Source organism: Lolium perenne, chromosome 5, assembly GCF_019359855.2.
Source record: "Lolium perenne isolate Kyuss_39 chromosome 5, Kyuss_2.0, whole genome shotgun sequence".
Taxonomy (NCBI): domain Eukaryota; kingdom Viridiplantae; phylum Streptophyta; class Magnoliopsida; order Poales; family Poaceae; genus Lolium; species Lolium perenne.
In genome coordinates this window covers 46,367,113-46,385,024 of record NC_067248.2, presented here as the reverse complement: position 1 = coordinate 46,385,024, position 17,912 = coordinate 46,367,113, and the positions used below count along the sequence as shown (strand labels likewise).

At 46.9% G+C, this 17,912-nt stretch overlaps 2 protein-coding genes across 2 annotated transcripts; one reads left to right on the top strand and one right to left on the bottom strand.

Moving 5' to 3' along the window:
* Positions 1 to 319: 319 nt before the first annotated feature.
* Positions 320 to 2,789, top strand: LOC127298457 (serine carboxypeptidase-like 50). Its single transcript, XM_051328301.2, has one exon. It carries the CDS (start codon positions 352 to 354, stop codon positions 1,648 to 1,650), a length of 1,299 nt encoding a protein of 432 aa, XP_051184261.1. The 5' UTR covers positions 320 to 351; the 3' UTR covers positions 1,651 to 2,789.
* Positions 2,790 to 14,216: 11,427 nt separating this feature from the next.
* Positions 14,217 to 17,211, bottom strand: LOC127298458 (cytochrome P450 81Q32). The gene is made up of 2 exons (XM_051328302.2): positions 16,180 to 17,211; positions 14,217 to 14,977 (listed from the first exon to the last, which is right to left on the bottom strand). The coding sequence occupies exons 1-2, from the start codon at positions 17,128 to 17,130 to the stop codon at positions 14,333 to 14,335; spliced, it is 1,596 nt and encodes a 531-aa protein (XP_051184262.1). The 5' UTR covers positions 17,131 to 17,211; the 3' UTR covers positions 14,217 to 14,332.
* Between the last annotated feature and the right edge of the window lie 701 nt (positions 17,212 to 17,912).

The following is a 17,912-nucleotide window of genomic DNA, read 5'->3' as shown; positions in this document are numbered from 1 at the left end:
GTCGGATTTACATGTACCCTCGTATCATGTGCACACCCTGAGTCGTCGTCCTTTATCAAGTACGTTGATGGTTTCTCATGTATCATGGTGTGATTTGACGGAATGGTGTTCTCCCGTCATGTAAGCTGATCACCCTTTTGCTTATGAGGTGAAGACATTTCAACATCATGACTAGTCAAGTGATAAAGCACGCGGACTAATCCCGTTGAAGTACAATTTTTCTGCCAGGTAGACTTTCATGAAGTTTACAAAGATGGATGCATCTTTTCAACGAGCTCCGATTGCCGATATATATAGTTATCATGGCGGCAGCCAAATGCACATACTAGTACTTAGCAACGAACGAGCGCCATGGCACCTCTGCTGTTCCTCTTCCTCTTGCTCGCCAGGGCCACCGCGGCGGACGTGGTGTTCCCAAAAGAAGCCTTGCCGACCAACTCCGGGTACCTCCCCATCCCGGCGACGAACGCTTCCCTCTACTTCGCCTTCTACGAAGCCACCCACCCGCTCACGGTGCCGGAGTCGACGCCGCTGCTCGTGTGGCTGGAGGGCGGCCCTGGCTGCAGCGCCATGCTCAGCAACTTCCTCCAGCTAGGGCCCTACCTACTGGACAGCGGCAGCGCGTCCCTCTCGCCCAACCCCTTCGCGTGGAACCGCCGTTTCGGGCTCCTCTTCCTCGACAGCCCGCTCGGCACCGGCTACAGCGCCGTGCCGACCGCCGCCGCCATCCCCACCGACCAGGCCACGATCGCCGCGCACACCGTCGCAGCCATCCAGTCGTTCCTGGACGCTCAGCCAGGCTCCTTCCGCGCCCGCCCGCTATTCATCACGGGCGAGAGCTACGCCGGGAAGTCCGTCCCCACCACCGGCGCTCTGATACTGGCCACGAACCCGGCGCTGCCGGAGCGCCAGAGGATCAACCTGCGCGGCGTGGCCGTGGGCAACGGGATCGTGCACCCCGTGGCGCAGGCCACCACGCACGCCGACGCGGCCTACTTCATGGGGCTCATCAGCGCGAGGCAGAGGAGGGAGGCGGAGGCGATGCAGGCGGAGACCGTGGAGCTGATCAAGGCGGCGAGGTGGGGCGAGGCGTCGACCGCCTGGCAGCGCCTGGTGTCTTGGCTTGAGAACGCCGCGGGGGTGGCGACGCTCCTGGACGTTTCCGTGCAGGGGGGCTCCTTCCTGGACAACTTCGCCGGGCTGCAGGGATTCCTGAATGACGGCGAGGTGAAGGCCGCGCTGCGCGCCGGGGAAGGCGCGGCGCCGGTGGAGGCGTGCAGCACGGCCGTGTACGCGGCTCTGCACGACGACATCATGAAGAGCACCAAGGGAGAGGTGGAAGCGCTGCTGAAGACGGACACGCGCGTCCTTCTGTACGAGGGGATCCGCGACGCGAAGCTTGGGCCGGTGGCAGCCGAGGCGTGGCTGCCGGAGCTACAGTGGGACGGGCTGGCCTCGTTCCTTGACTCCCAGCGCGCTGTGTGGCGGAGCAGCCAAGGGACGGTCGCCGGCGGCGTGCAGAGCTATGGCGGGCTGACGCACGTCGCGGTGTATGAGGCCGGACACTTCGTCCCGGCGTCTCAAGGGCTCGCGGCGCAGGAGATGATCGAGGAATGGGTGTCCGGGACAGGATTGTTTGGCGGCCAGTAGCCACTAGGGATTTGATTTACTCAGTAGTACATTTTTTTCTGTGAGATATTAGGATCCGAGGTACAATAACTTGTCTAGGAGAAGCAAATTCATACAACAATTTGCAAAACTGAATGCTGCAAAACACAAAATTGCGCCTGCCAGGTGTAGATGCATCGATTATAAATAAAATATATTTTAAAATATCAAACAACCTTGGAATTTTTTTTAGATGTACATCCGCACATAAATTTTTAGCAAAGAATGACATTTTTTGTGACTTGAAAAATGTCGTTCCCCATAAAATTTGATGTACTAACATAGCATGATCAGATGCGCACGAAGGATTGTTTTTCCAGAATGTTTTTACATTTTTAAATACATTTAGAATTGCAATTTTTCTAATAGGTGCATTTGGACGTATAACCCAAAACACCATGTCAATGTGGAGCACTTGATATAAATCCCACCCACTTTTCATCAGTGGGTTTCAGTAAGATACGACGAAAGCATAAACAGAAGAGTTGCCAATATGGACTCCATAAATAAAAGATAAAATAACAATCTGTAGTTAAGGTTGAGAGCACGGGCATCCATTGAGATTTGAGAGATGCTAGCCTTGTTGATGAAGTGACATGTGAGTTAATTCTACCTACGAAATAAGGTACCAAATCAACATACACTATGTGTAATCCCATGAACTCCCAATGCCACTTGGAGCTAGGGCATCACTTGTGTTCAACTAGTCTATTCAATTCTCCATGGATAAAAATAGTACTACATTGCAGCGTGTGACACTAACTATTAAAACGAGAGCAGAGCACGCCATGATGGCATGCAATGCAGGTGTGTACCTCAACGAGTCGTAGGGCCTGAAGATCTCAAGCAGTTTGTCGACGATGCACTTGCGCGACAGGTTGCACACGAAGAGCTCGCACGGATGTAGCTCCCGCCGCGACCACCCTTCTCTATTTTGAACATGAGTGGGCTGATTATCGGAGGCCGGGATGCCGTGCAGTCCTAGCCACGTCGCCCACACTGTGTTGTGCTTCGACAGAGTATTAATATTTTAAATGTAAAGAGAGTAATGTGTAACAGATGCCACGTCAAGTGGAGTGTGATGTACTGGCATGCCCGTTTTTGTTGCTAGGTCATGAGTTCGAATCCTCACTTTGAGCATATAGTCTATTGTTTGTGCAAGCCACAAATAGGTGGGACATGCGTGTAACGGTGTAAGGCAACTCATGGCCTCAAGTTCAAAAGAAAAATATACATGAGTCTTTTTTGCAAAATTTTCAATACAATTTGTGACCTTATGATTGCTTTTCTAGCTATTTACTCCCTCAATACAAGTTTATGCACTGTAATATTCATTTTTGCAAGTTGTTGTATGAATTTGCTCCTCCTAGCATCGATCGCCGTCTGAGTCGAGAAGTGTCGTGCTGCTGCCTCCCGTAGGCGACTGCGTCGGGGGCTCACCGCGCAAAAATCAGCAGCTCACCCCTTGCTAGCCAGAGCAACCAAAGAATGCAACGGCACTAACCCTTTGGGCCTGGAAACATGCGGCAGTGGATCGTCATGCGTCAACCAGAAAAAGAGTCAGCATCAACAAGGTGCGCTAGGCGCAAGTGAGGGTGGGGTGCTGTACGTCGACCTGGTCAGCGCGGACCAGGCACCGCACACCCCCCAGGCGCCAGGTGAGTTGTTGGGCCGGCCCGACATTCCCACTCCTTTTTTGTTTGCTTTTTCGTTTTTTCTGTTCTATTTCTTTTTACGTTTTTCAAAAGCTGATTCTTTTTAGACCCGATTTTTTAAAATTATTTTAGTTTTTTCTGAAATTTAAATAACTTTAAAATTTGAACATTTTTCAGATTGGAATAATTTTCAAATTGGAAAAAAATTTCAAAATTTATTATTTTTTATATATGAAAATTTTCGAATTTGAATATTTTTATAATTTGAACAGCTTTTAAATTTATACAATTTTCGAATTCGAAAAATTTTTATATTTGAAAATTTTCGATTTTGAAAAAATGTCATATTTAAACAATTTCCGTATTTAAAATTTTTTTGTACTTGAATAATTTTCAAATTTGAACAATTTTTATATTTGAACAATTTTCGCATTTGAACAATTTTTATACTTTAACAATTTTCGAATTAAAAATTTTCTCGAATATTTGAGATAGAACATTTACATTAAAAAATATTTAAATTTAAAAATTAAATCTTAAGAACGAAAAAAGAAATAGAAAAGAAAAAAGAAACAGAAAGTGAAAGAGAAAGAGAAAAAAGAAACAAAAATATAAAAAAAATAAGACGAACTGGGCCAAGCAGGCCGGCCCATACCGCGCGTGCGGGCGCGCGGTAGCCACCGACCTGGTCGGCGCAAACGGGGCCTCGTGATTAGCGGAAGCAGGCGGCTGGTTAAGCACGAGTGACGTTGATCCATGGCGGGAGTCTCTGGCCCAATTCAGGACCAGCAGTTTATCATGCATTGCGAGCCCATTAAACAAGACCATCACGCAATGCATGATGGTCTGCGTGATGATCTTGTGTAATGGGCTAGCACAAAAACAAGAAAGAAAAGCATCCGGACTTGTGAAAAGGAAAACGATTCAACTCCCCCGGGGGATCCCGTGGCTGGCAACCTCCGCCTCTAGGTAACGACACCTGTCGGTGGGACCCACGCATGATGTTGCTGCCTTATCCCTTCCCCAATTCCTCGCACCATCGCACGGGCCGCTGCTTCTCCCGGCCGCGCGACGTCGCCTAGTCGCGCCGCGCTCCGCCGCCGACGTGTGCCCACCGCAGAGTCCGCCTAGTCATGTGCTTCGCCCTCTGCCACCGCCGTGCCCGCCGCTGCCGCCGCCAAGTCGCGCATCGCCGACGTCGACGTTGTTGGAGATGGAGGCCATGACGGGCTCTCGCGCCGCCGCGCCTCCCGCAGCTCCCACAACCGCACTCCCCTACAGCCTCCTAGTCCTCCATCCACTCCGCTCTCACCTCCTCCTCATCACCCTTCTCCAGGGAGCACCGCCTCCATCCCCCACGGAGCGCCGCTGCCGTCGCCCTCTGATACGTCTCCGACGTATCGATAATTTCTTATGTTCCATGCCACATTATTGATGATATCTACATGTTTTATGCATACTTTATGTCATATTTATGCGTTTTCCGGAACTAACCTATTGACGAGATGCCGAAGGGCCAGTTGCTGTTTTCTGCTGTTTTTGGTTTCAGAAATCCTAGTAAGGAAATATTCTCGGAATCGGACGAAATTAATTCCCACGATCTTATAATTCGATGAAGCTTCCAGAAAGTCAAAGGGGGACCAGAGGAGGGCCCTGTGGGCCCCACACATGAGGCTGGCGCGGCCAGAGGGGGGGCCGCGCCCCCCTATTGTGTGGCGGCTCCGTGGCCCCTCCGACTCCGCCTCTTCGCCTATTTAGTCGTCCCTGACCTAAATCCTCGACCCTGTTCGACGAAACCAGAGAAAACCATCCAGAGCCGCCGCCATCGTGAAACTCCAATTCGGGGGACAGAAGTCTCTGTTCGGGCACCCTGCCGGGACGGGGAATTGCCCCCGGAGTCATCTCCACCGCCGTCTCCACCGCCATCTTCACCGCCATCGATGTCTCCATGATGAGGAGGGAGTAATTCGCCCCCGGGGCTGAGGGCTCCGCTGTAGCTATGTGGTTCATCTCTCTCTCTCTTTGTGATCTAGTTGAATATCATCTATGTGCTACTCTAGTGATGTTATTAAAGTAGTCTATTCCTCCTGCACGGTGTAATGATGACAGTGTGTGCATCGTGTAGTACTTGGCGTATGCTATGATCGTGATCTATTGTAGATTATGAAGTTAACTATTACTATGATGGTATTGATGTGATCTATTCCTCCTTTCATAGTGTGATGGTAACAGTGTGCATGCTATGTTAGTACTTGGTTTGGTTGTGTTGATCTATCTTGCACTCTAAGGTTATTTAAATATGAATATCGAATATTGTGGAGCTTGTTAACTCCGGCATTGAGGGTTCGTGTAATCCTACACAATTAGTGGTGTTCATCATCCAACAAGAGGGTGTAGAGTAGTCCTATTATGTGATCATTGTTGAGAGTGTCCACTAGTGAAAGCAGGATCTCTGGGCCTTGCTTCCAAGCATCGAATCTCTGTTTGTTTACTGTTTTGTTGCATGTTTACTCGCTGCCATATTTTATTCAGATTGCTATTATCACTCATACTCATTCATATTACTTGCACCTCACTATCTCTTCGCCGAACTAGTGCACCTATACATCTGACAAGTGTATTAGGTGTGTTGGGGACACAAGAGACTTCTTGCTTTGTGGTTGCAGGGTTGCTTGAGAGGGATATCTTTGACCTCTTCCTCCCTGAGATCGATAAACCTTGGGTGATCCACTTAAGGGAAACTTGCTGCTGTTCTACAACCCTCTGCTCTTGGAGGCCCAACACTGTCTACAAGAATAGAAGCTCCCGTAGACATCAAGCACTTTTCTGGTGCCGTTGCCGGGGAGGAAAGGTAAAAGGCACTCATACTCCGGTTCCAGGTAACTAAGTACTTTTCTGGCGCCATTGTGTGTGTGCTCGAAGCTATTTCCTTTAGATCCTGCAATTGCATATTTTTGTTTCTTGTTTACACTAGTAAGGCATAATGGACAACAATGAGCTTCTTATTCTATTTCCTGAGTTAAGACATGGATGGTTTGATCCGAAAATTAAAAAACCCATGGAACATATTAGTATGAATACTTTGAACACCGTTGTTGCTAATGCTATGGAAAATTTTAAGCTTGGGGAAGCTGGCTTCGATGAGCATGATCTTTTTAGTCCCCCAAGCATTGAGGAGGAAATTTACTTTGATGATACTTTGCCTCCTATATTTGATGATAATAATGATAGCTACTTTGTTGAATTTGCTCCCACTACAACTAATAAAATTGATTATGCTTATGTGGAGAGTAATTATTTTATGCATGAGACTCATGATAAGAATGTTTCATTTGATAGTTATATTGTTGAGTTTGCTCATGATGCTACTGGACATTATTATGAGAGAGGAAAATATGGTTGTAGAAATTTTCATGTTACTAAAACACCTCTCTATGTGCTGAAATTTTTGAAGCTACACTTGTTTTATCTTCCTATACTTGTTACTTTGCTCTTCATGAACTTGTTTATTTACAAGATTCCTTTTCATAGGAAGCATGTTAGGCTTAAATTTGTTTTGAACTTGTCACTTGATGCTCTCTTTTGCTTCAAATACTATTTCTTGCGAGTGCATCATTAAAACTGCTGAGCCCATCTTAATGGCTATAAAGAAAGAACTTCTTGGGTGATAACCCATGTGTTTATTTTACTACAGTAACTTTGTTTTATATTTGAGTCTTGGAAGTTGTTACTACTGTAGCAACCTCTCATTATCTTAGTTTTGTGCATTGTTGTGCCAAGTAAAGTCGTTGATAGTAAGGTTCATACTAGATTTGGATTACTGCGCAGAAACAGATTTCTTGCTGTCACGAATCTGGGCCTAATTCTCTGTAGGTAACTCAGAAAATTATGCCAATTTACGTGAGTGATCCTCAGATATGTACGCAACTTTCATTCAATTTGAGCATTTTCATTTGAGCAAGTCTGGTGCCTCAATAAAATTCGTCTTTACGGACTGTTCTGTTTTGACAGATTCTGCCTTTTATTTCGCATTGCCACTTTTGCTATGTGGGTTGGATTTCTTTGTTCCATTAACTTTCAGTAGCTTTGGGCAATATCCAGAAGTGTTAAAAATGATTGTGTCACCTCTGAACATGTGAATTTTTGATTATGCACTAACCCTCTAATGAGTTTGTTTCGAGTTTGGTGTGGAGGAAGTTTTCAAGGGTCAAGAGAGGAGGATGATACAATATGATCAAGAAGAGTGAAAGCTCTAAGCTTGGGGATGCCCCGGTGGTTCATCCCTGCATATTTCAAGAAGACTCAATCATCTAAGCTTGGGGATGCCCAAGGCATCCCCTTCTTCATCGACAAATTATCAGGTTCCTTCTCTTGAAACTATATTTTTATTTGGCCACATCTTATGTACTTTGCTTGGAGCGTCTGTGTGCTTTTGTTTTTGTTTTTGTTTGAATAAATGCTTTTGTGGGAGAGAGAGACACGCTCCGCTGGTTCATATGAACACATATGTTCTTAGCTTTTAATTTTCATGGCGAAGGTTGAAACTGCTTCGTTAATTGTTATATGGTTGGAAACGGGAAATGCTACATGTAGTAATTGGTAGAATGTCTTGAATAATGTGATACTTGGCAATTGTTGTGCTCATGTTTAAGCTCTTGCATCATATACTTTGCACCTATTAATGAAGAAATACATAGAGCTTGCTAAATTTGGTTTGCATAATTGGTCTCTCTAAGGTCTAGATAATTTCTAGTATTGAGTTTGAACAACAAGGAAGACGGTGTAGAGTCTTATAATGTTTACAATATGTCTTTTATGTGAGTTTTGCTGCACCGGTTCATCCTTGTGTTTGTTTCAAATAAACCTTGCTAGCCTAAGCCTTGTATCGAGAGGGAATACTTCTCATGCATCCAAAATACTTGAGCCAACCACTATGCCATTTGTGTCCACCATACCTACCTACTACATGGTATTTCTCCGCCATTCCAAAGTAAATTGCTTGAGTGCTACCTTTAAAATTTCTATCCTCCACCTTTGCAATATATAGCTCATGGGACAAATAGCCTAAAAACTATTGTGGTATTGAATATGTACTTATGCACTTTATCTCTTATTAAGTTGCTTGTTGAGCGATAACCATGTTCCTGGGGACGCCATCAACTACTCTTTGTTGAATATCATGTGAGTTGCTATGCATGTCCGTCTTGTCTGAAGTAAGGGAGATTTACCGCTAGAATGGTTAGAGCATGCATAATGTTAGAGAAGAACATTGGGCCGCTAACTAAAGCCATGATCCATGGTGGAAGTTTCAGTTTTGGACAAATATCCTCAATCTCATATGAGAAAATTAATAATTGTTGAATGCTTATGCATAAAAGAGGAGTCCATTATCTGTTGTCTATGTTGTCCCGGTATGGATGTCTAAGTTGAGAATAATCAATAGCGAGAAATCCGATGCGAGCTTTCTCCTTAGACCTTTGTACAGGCGGCATAGAGGTACCCCTTTGTGACACTTGGTTAAAACATATGCATTGCGATGATAATCCAGGTAATCCGAGCTAATTAGGACAAGGTGCGGGCACTATTAGTATGCTATGCATGAGGCTTGCAACTTGTAGGATATAATTTACATAACACATATGCTTTATTACTACCGTTGACAAAATTGTTTCTTATTTTCAAAACCAAAGCTCTAGCACAAATATAGCAATCGATGCTTCCCTCTGCGAAGGGCCTTTCTTTTACTTTTATTGTTGAGTCAGTTCACCTATCTCTCTCCACCTCAAGAAGCAAACACTTGTGTGAACTGTGCATTGATTCCTACATACTTGCATATTGCACTTATTATATTACTTTGCATTGACAACTATCCATGAGATATACATGTTACAAGTTGAAAGCAACCGCTGAAACTTAATCTTCCGTTGTGTTGCTTCAATGCCTTTACTTTGAATTATTGCTTTATGAGTTAACGCTTATGCAAGACTTATTGATGCTTGTCTTGAAAGTACTATTCATGAAAAGTCTTTGCTATATGATTCAGTTGTTTACTCATGTCATTTACCATTGTTTTGATCGCTGCATTCATTACATATGCTTACAATAGTATGATCAAGGTTATGATGTGAAAGATCGAGATGTCGCCTAGAGGGGGGGGTGAATAGGCAATTACAAACTCTTGCGGATTTGTCTTGTATGAATGCGGAATTAAACTATCGTTTAGTTTACAAGCACAAACCCTAAATATGCTAAGCTCAACTAAGTGTAACAATAGCAACTAGAGCTAAGCAAGATAGGCACAAGATATATGTAGCACAAGTGATAGCGAGATATATGTACTTCAAGCACGATGGCTATCACAAGGAAAGAGAGCTCGGGTATAGAAATAACCGAGGCACGCGGAGACGAGGATGTATTCCCGTGTTCCCTTGCTTTGCAACAAGGTACGTCACGTTTGGAGGAGTGGAGGTCCCACGAAGGATTCCCCGCGCCACGAAGGCTCACCCTATTCTCCGAACCACACCCACGAAGGATAATGGCCCCTTCCTTATGGTTAGCTTTTCCTCCGCTCCGGAGATGGCAAGCTCCACAACCACTTCACAAGCTCCACGAAGGAGAAGCCCGGGCCTCTTCACAATCTTCTTGAAGAGATCACCGGAGCACCAATCACCAAGCCAACTAGGAGGTCACCCTCCAAGAGTAACAAGCTCACGATCTCTCACTCGAACAAATCGTGGTGGAGAGCTCAACACTATGCAATGATGCAAAGCAAGAACACCGGAGGTGTTCAAGTCCTTCACACTCAAATCCCACCAAAGCAACGAATGCTAGGATGAGATTGGAGAGGAAGAACAAGGGGGAAAGTCAACCAAAGACTCCAAGATCTAGATCCCAAGAGATTCCCTCACTTAGAGAAGAATTGGTTTGGTGGAAGTGTAGATCTAGATCTCCTCTCTCAAATCCTCAAATATGAGCAAGAATCATGGGGGGGGAACAAGAGAGAGAGCAACTTCTTCAAATGCAACAATGGAGGTGAGAGAAAGGGAAGAAGTACTTGGGCTCAAGGTGGAAGAAAGGTATTTATAGCCCAAGTGGAAAAATAACTGTTGGGGGAAAAAGACAGAAAAACGGGCAGCAATTTGGGCAGGAAAAACGCCCCAGCCGGTCACCAAAGCCGACCGACCGGAGCAAAGAAGGACAGCCGGTCAGGTCCCGGCTGGCTCGGACCGGCCCAAAGAACCGGGCTGAGCAGCAGCCGCGCGGCGGCAGGAAGCTGGGTGACGCGGGGGTTGCAGGCCGCGGGTGGGCCGCGCGGCGGTGAGGCGGCCCAGATGGGAAGCCGGTCGGACCGGGGCAGCGGCGGCAGCCGGTCACGGACCGGGCCTGCGATCGGACTTGGGGCCAAAAGGCCCCGGAGGCGGCCCGGATGGCACCAGCGCCGGACCCGGTCGCGGACCGGGTGGGCCGGTTGCTGGGCCGGTCGACCGGCCGGCTCCCACCCCTTTTTCCCTTTTTCTTTTTATTCTTTTCTCATCTTTCCTATTTCTTTAATAACTAATGCTCCCGAACTCCGATTGACATGAAACCAATTTTGTTGGAAAGATAACGACGAATAGAACCCCAACAAAAACTGGAAATATGGAGACTCCTCACATAACATTTTTAGATGATTTTAGAGAGGGAGTCTCCCACCGTCAGGAAACGGTAAAGACGTCCAAACTCGAAAACGCAATAGAAGATGCATGCGGATTCCGTTTTCGATGAACTTGGGCTTGTTGTAAAGCTAGCAACAAGCTCAAGAACCTCACACAGAGAAACACCAAGAAGCAATAGGGATATGCAAAGTATGCAAAGGATTGAGCTCCCTAAGACGATGCGATCAAGTTACCCAACCGAAAGCCCCTCTTGATAGTGCGGCTATTTATCCTATAATCCGGTCTCCCAACATCCACCTTGAGACCGGTAAAAGGAAAACCTAGCAAGGCCATACCTTTGCCTTGCGCATCCCGCTTGATCTTGATGATAACTCTTCAAGCTCTACACAAGCCGGAATGCCTCACTTGATCAATGTTGCTTCGTGAAGACTCACAAATACTCCCCCATACACTATGATGGGAAAGCTCCATTGATGCACATCTTCACATGTCCACTATCACCAAATGGACGGCAAGCTTCAAGCATGTGATCCACTTGAGATGCTCATCTTGAACTTGCCCAACTCAATCCTTGTATCTTCTCATACTCACATAAGATAGAGCATGGCTAATATTGAGTTCCACATAAGAACTCCATCTTCATTTCTTCTTCTTGATCATATCACATATGTATCTTCATACCGATGATCTTGATGCCAATACACAAGATATACCTTTATCTTCATGGCATCCATACTTGAATCCAACACATGGAGTACAAGTAGTACCTATGGAATATTCCTTCATATAAACTTCAATGAAAACATTAGTCCATAGGGGTTGTCATTAATTACCAAAACCACACATAGGGGCAATGTACCCTTACATGATGGCATGTCACTCCAGAAATTATCTTTGTTATCGTTTACCTGCTCGGGACGAGCAGAAACTAAGCTTGGGGATGCTGATACGTCTCCGACGTATCGATAATTTCTTATGTTCCATGCCACATTATTGATGATATCTACATGTTTTATGCATACTTTATGTCATATTTATGCGTTTTCCGGAACTAACCTATTGACGAGATGCCGAAGGGCCAGTTGCTGTTTTCTGCTCTTTTTGGTTTCAGAAATCCTAGTAAGGAAATATTCTTGGAATCGGACGAAATTAATTCCCACGATCTTATAATTCGACGAAGCTTCCAGAAAGTCAAAGGGGGACCAGAGGAGGGCCCTGTGGGCCCCACACATGAGGCTGGCGCGGCCAGAGGGGGGGCCGCGCCCCCCTATTGTGTGGCGGCTCCGTGGCCCCTCCGACTCCGCCTCTTCGCCTATTTAGTCGTCCCTGACCTAAATCCTCGACCCTGTTCGACGAAACCAGAGAAAACCATCCAGAGCCGCCGCCATCGCGAAACTCCAATTCGGGGGACAGAAGTCTCTGTTCCGGCACCCTGCGGGGACGGGGAATTGCCCCCGGAGTCATCTCCACCGCCGTCTCCACCGCCATCTTCACCGCCATCGCTGTCTTCATGATGAGGAGGGAGTAATTCACCCCCGGGGCTGAGGGCTCCGCTGTAGCTATGTGGTTCATCTCTCTCTCTTTGTGATCTAGTTGAATATCATCTATGTGCTACTCTAGTGATGTTATTAAAGTAGTCTATTCCTCCTGCACGGTGTAATGATAACAGTGTGTGCATCGTGTAGTACTTGGCGTATGCTATGATCGTGATCTCTTGTAGATTATGAAGTTAACTATTACTATGATGGTATTGATGTGATCTATTCCTCCTTTCATAGTGTGATGGTAACAGTGTGCATGCTATGTTAGTACTTGGTTTGGTTGTGTTGATCTATCTTGCACTCTAAGGTTATTTAAATATAAATATCGAATATTGTGGAGCTTGTTAACTCCGGCATTGAGGGTTCGTGTAATCCTACACAATTAGTGGTGTTCATCATCCAACAAGAGGGTGTAGAGTAGTCCTATTATGTGATCATTGTTGAGAGTGTCCACTAGTGAAAGCAGGATCCCTGGGCCTTGCTTCCAAGCATCGAATCTCTGTTTGTTTACTGTTTTGTTGCATGTTTACTCGCTGCCATATTTTATTCAGATTGCTATTATTACTCATACTCATTCATATTACTTGCATCTCACTATCTCTTCGCCGAACTAGTGCACCTATACATCTGACAAGTGTATTAGGTGTGTTGGGGACACAAGAGACTTTTTGCTTTGTGGTTGCAGGGTTGCTTGAGAGGGATATCTTTGACCTCTTCCTCCCTGAGATCGATAAACTTTGGGTGATCCACTTAAGGGAAACTTGCTGCTGTTCTACAACCCTCTGCTCTTGGAGGCCCAACACTGTCTACAAGAATAGAAGCTCTCGTAGACATCACCCTCCCACGGAGTGCCGCCGCTGCTCTCTAACCCCAGCCCAGCCCTACGCCTTCCCGGTGGAGCACCTCCGTCGGCTGTCCTCTCGCCATAGCGTCGCGGCCGCTTCGGTGGTCAGGGATGACCGCGAGCTCCATGGCCGGTGCTGTCCCCTGGAACCACCACTTCGACACTCCCAGGAGGAGGTGCTGCCGGTGCTACAAGCACCTCCATGCGTCGGCACCGCGTGTCTCTGGGAGTTTGCTGCCTTAGGCTTCCGGTGTTGCTACCGGTGGAGGCCGGGTTTGCTAACTTAGACCTCCGATATTGCTACCGTCGGGATGACTACTTTGCTACCTTAGGCATCAGACGTTGCTAATGGTGGTGTTGGGCATTGCTGCCTCGGGCAGGTGGAGTTTCTTCAACCTTGGACTGTTGCTGATGCCGGCAGCAGCCGAGATCTCCGTTAATGTCTCCGAGGAGTTGCAACATATGAATATTTCTTTTGCTACAATTGCAAAATATGTTTGCTACTAGGGTCTCCGGTGATTCTCCAGCGAGTTCCCCATCGATATCCATTTTTGCTACTAATAGCACAATTTTTTGCTACGCGCTCTCCGGCAAGCTCAGACTTTTTCTTTTATTTCATGGGAGAACTGTTTTTTGCTACATGCAGTTGCTGCCGGTGGTGTTTATTTTACTACCGGCGGTGTTTTTTTGCTACATGCAAATCTAACCGTATATGATATCGATCCGATGGCTGGAGACCCGGGGCTGGGGAATCAGATCCCCCGGGGGACGCCCAGCACTGAGCATTGTCCTTTGTGAAAAATTGGATGCACCCACGAAAACTTCGGGAGACCGTTCACATGCACTTTCAATATTCACATAGTAATAAGTTTGGTTGATTCACGTAATATGCGCACACATCGAGTGTGTTCCATGAAATGTTTTTGCTTCCCTTTCAATGGTACAATGAGCTCACGATGTTGGAATAACCTACTTGTTTGTACTCTTGAAAACTGCTTCCATTTCTTCACGAGGTCGGCACACCGCCACGAGCGGCACGGCCATGGGCATGGTGAACCCTGACCCCTCGCTCATGTCCACCTTCTCTTTATGTGTCCGTTCCCACCTGAAGCACTGGATCATGACACCCAACGCTACCCCAACCGTCCTCCATGCTAGCCCCTCCCCAGGACACTTCCGTCGGCCCATCCCAAATGGTATCATCATCTGTTTTCCGCCACCGCCCTCGCCGATTTCTTGGCCAACAGAAAACCTCTCCGGTTTGAACTTGTTCGGGTCATCCCACACGGCGGGGTCCCTCTGCATGGAGTATATATCGACCAACACCATCGTTCCGCGCGGGATGACAAACTGCCCGTCAGCAACGATGCAGTCACTCGAAGCTTGGTGTGGGGTGAGGTGAGGTGTGATGGGGTACATCCGAAGGGTCTCCATGATGATACACCGGAGATAAGGGAGGTGTGCGAGGTCACGCTCCTCGAGCAGCCGTGACATTCCAACGACATTGGCAATCTCCTTTGTCGCCTTGGTTAGAACATCCGGGTTGTTAAGCAGGAGAGCCATCGCCCACTCGATCGTGCTAGATGATGTGTCTGTACCAGCTTGTAGAAGGCTCTGCAAAATCATATTGCAAAAAAAATGATTGTTCATCAGTTCCACAGTTGTTTTATAACAAATTTACCAAGCAAATACAATATAATACTCAAGTCTACTACAAGTTGTACAGACATATCTACATAAACACAATGTACTCGTAACAGTCTTATCATCTTGTCTTGTCTTGTCCAAAAAATTCTGCGTACGCTACTATATATATGTAGTTGGTGGAATCATACCAGTTAAAATGTATTCTTTTGGCAGGATGGTGACTCGGGCTTTGTAAAATCTTTGTTGAAAGTGTATCGCATTACCAGTACATTTAACTTAATACTAGTATACTATATATTGAATTATTGTCACTAGCTACCAAATGGGCAGTGTAGTACACATCAGATTGCTGTCGACAAATGGGAGGTAGCGTAAACAACATTGTCAACACTAACGAAGGAGACGTTTTGGCTCATAGAAGCATTTACACCCATTATGCAAAATAATTAAAAATCAATTTTAAAAATGTTAAAAAATTCTGACATAAAATTTATCGTGTACATTGTGATATTTTATGTTCGTTCATAAGTTTTGTGAAAAAAGCAACATTTTATGTGGCATGTATACAAAGACAAAAAAATGTCTTAGTCGTGTTGTAACATCAAAAAATTTCTTTTTAAGGGGATATGGAATTTTGTTTTGCTGGAAACTTGTGTACGAACATAAAATATCTAGATGTACATATAAAATTTTATTTCAAAATTTTTTGACACCTTAAAATGTATTCTCACACAACAGGTTCATATACTCCTATGAGCTAAAGTGGATTTCCCAACACTAACACGTTACTATGGTACACTAGCTAGTTCAAATCTGTGCCATTTTTAATCTTGTAGTGGTTGATCGATCACATGTACACTTCAGCAACACTGAATTATTGTCACTAAATAATTATATAGTATACAGCTACTGACACACACTAACACTTTTTTTTTATCGGGACTACGTACGGCGGCCGGCCTGAGCATTTTATACCATAACTCAAAAGAGCAGCAGGATCCATTACAGGTTTTAGAGGACGGAGAAAAAAAAGTGGCTAGTTATAGTACCCACGTACGCTTCTCATTCCGCCACGAGTAATCACCGTCCGATCCTAAGGCAACGGTTGGTAATACGTCTACGTAATTAATAAATAAGTAAACAACGCTCACTCATGAGTCATGACTCACCAGGCAGACGGTGCGGACGACCACGTCGCTGTACGACTCCGGCGACCTCTCCTGGTGCCGCAGGAGATCCCCGATCACCGTCTTCGACGCCGGCGTGGACGTCTCGTCGGTGATGGCAGGGTCGTTAAGCCGTCTGTACTCGTCGACGAGGCGCTGGCCGAACTCGTGCCGCTCCTTTGCCAGGCCGGCGAGCCTCTTCCCCGTCCTCCCAAAGTCTAGCAGCCGCAGGAACGGCAGGAAATCCTGCCGGTTGGCAGACCCCGCCGCTGCTAACGCCGCCTCGGTCATCGCCTTGAACCGGAGCACCTCATCCTCCGGCATGCGCCTCCCGGCGACCATGGCCATGACCACGTTGACAACGAACTCGTACGCCGTGGACTTGACGCTGACCACGGCGGCGTCAGGACCGGCAGCGAGCCAGAGCTTCCGCGCCATGGCGCGGGCCTCGGTGTCGCGCGCAGCGGTTGTCAGCGAGAGGCGGTGAGCGGAGAGCGCGTGCACGGTGGCGATGCGGCGGAGGTGGCGCCAGAGTGGGCCGTAGCTGGCAAGGGCGATGCTGGGGCAGTCGCCGCCTATCAGAGCCCGCCGCGACGCGAACCCCGGGCGGTCTGCGAGCGCGACGTCGTGGACGGTAAAGCACTCCTCGGCGATGGACGGGGAGGAGACGAGCAGGACCGGCGTGGCGCCGAACCGGAGGAGGAGAAGGCCGGCGCCGTCGCGGCCACCGCCGTATCGCGCGGCGAGGGCCGCGAGGGAGCGGTGCAGCGGTTTCTTGAGGAGGTGGAGGTGGCCGAGGACCGGGAGAGCGGGCGGGCTCGGGATTTTATTGCCACGGCCACGGCCATTACTTGGTACCTTCCGACGCCAGGAGAGCAAGTACAAGGGGAGGAGGAGGAGAGGAAGTAAGAGCGAGGCATGGATGAGCGAGATCTCCATTGACAAGGTGTGCATCTGTGCTTTGCATGGAGGAGTTCACAAAAATCTTGGTGTTTATGTAGGGTTTTCTGACCTATGGACCCTCCATGGTTGGTACTTGGTGGTCAATTGGTCGTGTTGCATGATTGAAATGTTTCTCTGTTTATTTGCTGACTGCTAACTTTAAAGGATGGGGACTGTTAGTACGTACTATCGGAATTGATAAGTAATAATATCGAAATCACATTAGACATGGTCCGTGGTTAATGGCAACAATCCATATGTATTTAGTTATTAAAAAATAAACCATTTGTGAGTGTTGAAATGCTAGGGAAAACAAAATACTCCCTCCGATCCATTTTAGTTGATGCTAAAATAGATGTATCTACAACTAAAAGGTGTTTAGATATATCTATATTAACGTCAAGTAATATGAATGAGAGGGAGTAAGAGAATTCACCTCGATTTGGTTGTGATACTAGCTATATTATACAATATATAGACACGATTATGCGGCTAGGACGTGAAATTCTTCCCGCCCAATTTTAAAAGGCAAGCATGCGTTGCTCCCAAGAGGTGGCTCGGGTGAAACCCTAGACCCTCCCACGTCGCCCTCACCCCTACCCCCAGACGCTGCCGAAGAAAGCTGGCGAGCAAAGTCAGATATCCCAAGAGGTAGGCAGTGAACCTTCATCTCCTTGCACTGGGGCCTTGGATCCAGTGCGGCGGCCAACTCTAGACGATAGATGTGTGGGCCGGAATCGGATCTCCGAGGTGCAAGGCATGGAACAGTAGTACCTAGGCGAACTCGGTTAAAA